The sequence below is a fragment of the Diceros bicornis genome, chromosome 10 (assembly GCF_020826845.1).
Source record: "Diceros bicornis minor isolate mBicDic1 chromosome 10, mDicBic1.mat.cur, whole genome shotgun sequence".
In the NCBI taxonomy this organism is placed as follows: Eukaryota; Metazoa; Chordata; class Mammalia; order Perissodactyla; family Rhinocerotidae; genus Diceros; species Diceros bicornis.
The window spans coordinates 56,777,437-56,780,884 of record NC_080749.1 but is presented as its reverse complement, the minus strand read 5'-3'; the positions used below and the strand labels follow the sequence as shown (position 1 = coordinate 56,780,884).

General features: G+C 61.2%; 1 protein-coding gene across 1 annotated transcript; it reads right to left on the bottom strand.

Moving 5' to 3' along the window:
• Nucleotides 1-1,038: 1,038 nt before the first annotated feature.
• On the bottom strand, nucleotides 1,039-3,216 carry HOXD9 (homeobox D9). The gene is made up of 2 exons (XM_058548639.1): nucleotides 2,334-3,216; nucleotides 1,039-1,985 (listed from the first exon to the last, which is right to left on the bottom strand). The coding sequence occupies exons 1-2, from the start codon at nucleotides 3,112-3,114 to the stop codon at nucleotides 1,744-1,746; spliced, it is 1,023 nt and encodes a 340-aa protein (XP_058404622.1). The 5' UTR covers nucleotides 3,115-3,216; the 3' UTR covers nucleotides 1,039-1,743.
• Nucleotides 3,217-3,448: the final 232 nt, after the last annotated feature.

Below are 3,448 nucleotides of genomic sequence, written 5' to 3'. Positions count from 1 at the left end.
TTTGTCTGCATTTTTCCTTTCCTCCCACAAACACAAACATCAAAATGAGATGGTTTCAAAGCAAAGCGCCGGGCCTGTCGTAAACTCATTACCTCCAGACGTCTCGCCGGCTCGATGGCTTTATGACACCTTGGCTCTTCCTGTTTTCAAAGAGCCCTAGGTATCGGGTTGGCCACAGGGGCGGGGGTACGAAGCACCTTCTGCTGGATCTGGGCCTTGGCTTTCCCTCCCAGCCCCCCTCTGCTTTTCCTTCAAGTCCCCTCTTTCATCAGGATCCCCCAAAACTCTGCCATCGTCCCCTCCGCCCAGCCCAGGCCGCCGGGCGCCGCCGCCTCTCAGGGCCTGCAAAGTCTGTACTGGGCCCGAATCCTCACTTACAATGACCTTCATTTTAGCCTCTGAATGCAGCCCTCAGAGGGCCTAGCTGGGGGCTAAACATGCACAGAAACGGTGGGGTGGGGGAAGGGGTAGTCGGGTGGCGGGAGCTGCCGAGGAGAGCCTTGACCATTTTGATCTGCTAAGGTCACTTTGGGGCTCCTGTGGGGAGGGGCGGAAGCTCACAGGCTGACCCGCTCAGCCCTCCCGGGCCAGCAAGCCCTGCTGAGCTGGAGTTGTTGTTCCAGAGTGCAGAGTTGGCCTGTCCCTTGTTTGGAGAGGGGAGTTGATGGCTGGGACTCCATGAGCAGAGGAAGACGTGGGGTGCGGTGCGCCAAAGCCTGGCTTCTGGGGCCCGGCTGATCCACTGGGCACTGCTGCGAGGCTGACCCTGGGCCCAGGGCACGGAGCTCAGCAAGCGGCTGGAAGCAGGCTGAGGGAGGAACAGGGCCACCAAGGGCCCCCCAAGGGTTGTGCCCTAGGCTGGGTCTGCCCACACAAAGGGGGACTCAGAAGCACATCAGAGAAGACTTTTCAGGTGGAAAGGCCCCTGATTTTTAGCAGTGTCTCCCTCCCAGGGATGGGGGAGAAGTCCCGCGAGGGTGATATTTTGCGGAGAGACAGAGAAAGCAGGCACACAGGCGTTCAGGGCCAGCCCTGGGCTCCATTTGATCAGGTCAGCATTTATTGATAGGAAGCAGTAACATTTACAACTGGTCCTCAGGTAGGAACCCAGAGGGCCTACACCCGCCGCCGCCCACGCGAGCTGAGCCCTCCCTGGGAGACAGCAGCTCCCCCAGCGCACTGAGACTAAACCCCCGACCCACCAGAGGCCCTGAGCTTCTCTCCCAGCCTCATTCCAGGTCTCAGTGCAGGGTCCACGGGCTACCTGAGGAAAGGGGGCTTTCATAACCGGTGGGCAACCTGGCCAGGCCTCCGCCTGGGGCGGCCTCCGCACTGTCTCGCTCTGCCTTCATTCTTGGAAGTGGGGTGCGCTTGGCCCCTGCGTGAGCAGCGCTGGGGGCTAAACTACAACACTTTTCAGAAACATAGGGGACATTTACACAGGAGAGGGCTCCTCAAGCCAGCGTGCACTCACAAATATAGCATTTCCTAAGGAACCATCGGGCAGAAAAGGGAGGGAGCGGGATAGGGCAAAACCCCAAAGCCACTTGGTTTCTCCAACACATAAGCGAGCAAATACAGAGCCCCCCAAATACCTCACAGAGACCAACCACACTGTCACTTCTACCTAAAAAAGGGGAAACAAATGTCCGAATCGCTGGAGAGTTTCTGGAAATCAAGCACCCACAAAGAAAAACCCCACTGCCTTTGCACAGCAGAGCGGTCAGGCCGGCGCGCGCCGGGTCAGTCTCCTTTAGGGCATTTCTCCTTGCTCATCTTTTTCATTTTCATCCTACGATTCTGGAACCAGATTTTGACCTGTCTCTCTGTGAGGTTTAGAATTCTTGCCACCTCGTAGCGCCGGTCCCGGGTGAGGTACATGTTGAAGAGGAATTCCTTCTCCAGCTCAAGCGTCTGGTATTTGGTGTAGGGACAGCGCTTTTTCCGGGTGGAGCGAGCGTGGATCCAGTTTGCTGCGGGGTTGTCTATGAAGAAGGGGATTTGGAGAAGGGGAGCGGGGGGGCGGAGGGGAAGCAAGGTGAGACGACAGGGTGGGAGAGAGAGATCGTTAAATTAATTTCACCAAGGATGGCCGCTTTTCACAACTTGGGGGGAATTATCATAAAAAGCCTTAATGCCCGCGCTCTGTTTACCGTACAAACCGGGCGCCCAGGGTAGGTGGTTATGGGAAGCTTTTTTATGGATGCGTGTTGCTCGCCCAGGCTAGGATAGGCGTCTAGACGTTTTTATAGGTTAGTAAAACTATCAGTTTTGCACATTCGAGCCTTACAGGTTTCAGCAATAAATCAGAGGGCAATTTCTTTTGCACTTACTTGGGTCAAGTTGCTGCTGCGGCGGCTGCGGATGCTGCTTCTCCTCCTCCTTCAGCGGGCAGCCGGGGCTCGGGTGGTCGCTGCAAGCCGAGGGCTCCGACGAGCCGCCTGCCCCGGACCCGGACCCGATCCCTGCCCCGGGCCCGGTTCCCCCAGCCGCTGCTGCCGCCTTGTCCCGTAGGAACGAGTTGCAGGAGAACTCGGGGCCGCCGCTCCCCTGGGACTCCCGGGCTGCGGAGCACTCAGTCCGTTTGGAGGAGGAAGACGAGGAAGTGGAGGAGGAGGTGGAGGTGGCGGCAGCGGCGGGGGTCGGGGCTGCTCCGGTTTCAGGCTTAATCCCGTAGTGGCGCCCGTTGGGTGGGCCGCTGGGGCCGGGGCTGGGACCAGGGCCCGGGCCACCACCGCCTCCGCCACCGCCGCCGCCTGCGCCGCCCGGGAAGCCGGGCAGCGGCTCCATCCAGGAGCGCATGTAGCGGCCGGGCTCGGAGGCGGCGGCGGCCAGGGGCGGCGGGGGCACGTACGGGTGGTAAAGGCCGCTCATCGCCGCCGCCGGGGGCTGGGCGGGCACCGCGGACCACGAGGCGGAGAACACGGCCGATTTGGGGGCAAAACTACACGAGGCAAACTCGGCGGCGGCAGCGGCCGGGCTGTCGGCCACACCTGCGGGCCTGCCCTGCGCGCCGGGCCCCGGAGGTCCGAAGCGCGCGGCGAACACCTCGTCGCCCTCATGGCCTATGAGCGAGTCCACGTAGTAGTTGCTGAGGGTGCCACTGGAGGACATTTTGAAGCGCCGTGCGCTCCCACCCAAGGTTACACTGCCCGCCGCGGCGCCGCTCCCCGCCGGCGCCCGAGCCGCCGACTAGTTCGCAGGCTGCAGCTTCCACCATTGGTCGCGCGGCCCACGTGATCATATTTACCAATACCGGGAGTAAATCAGTCCGCTAAACTGGGGGCTGCTGTGATTTAAAAAAAAAAAAAATCATCAACATAAGCGCCGCAATTAGAGCCCGCGGGCCCCGGCCCGTGCGCCGGGCTCGGCCCGGCCTGGCTCGGCCAGCCCGCCGGCGGCTGGGACCACACGCCCGACCGCAGCCGGAGGAGGCGCTGGGGACTAT

What these genes read in the sequence shown, in the direction of transcription:
- HOXD9 (XM_058548639.1), bottom strand. Translation starts at nt 3,114, where the DNA reads ATGTCCTCCAGTGGCACCCTCAGCAACTACTACGTGGACTCGCTCATA. An exon ending in GCAGCAGCAACTTGACCCAA is followed by an intron (nt 1,986 to 2,333) that starts GTAAGTGCAAAA and finishes CCTTCTTCATAG; the next exon opens with ACAACCCCGCAGCAAACTGG.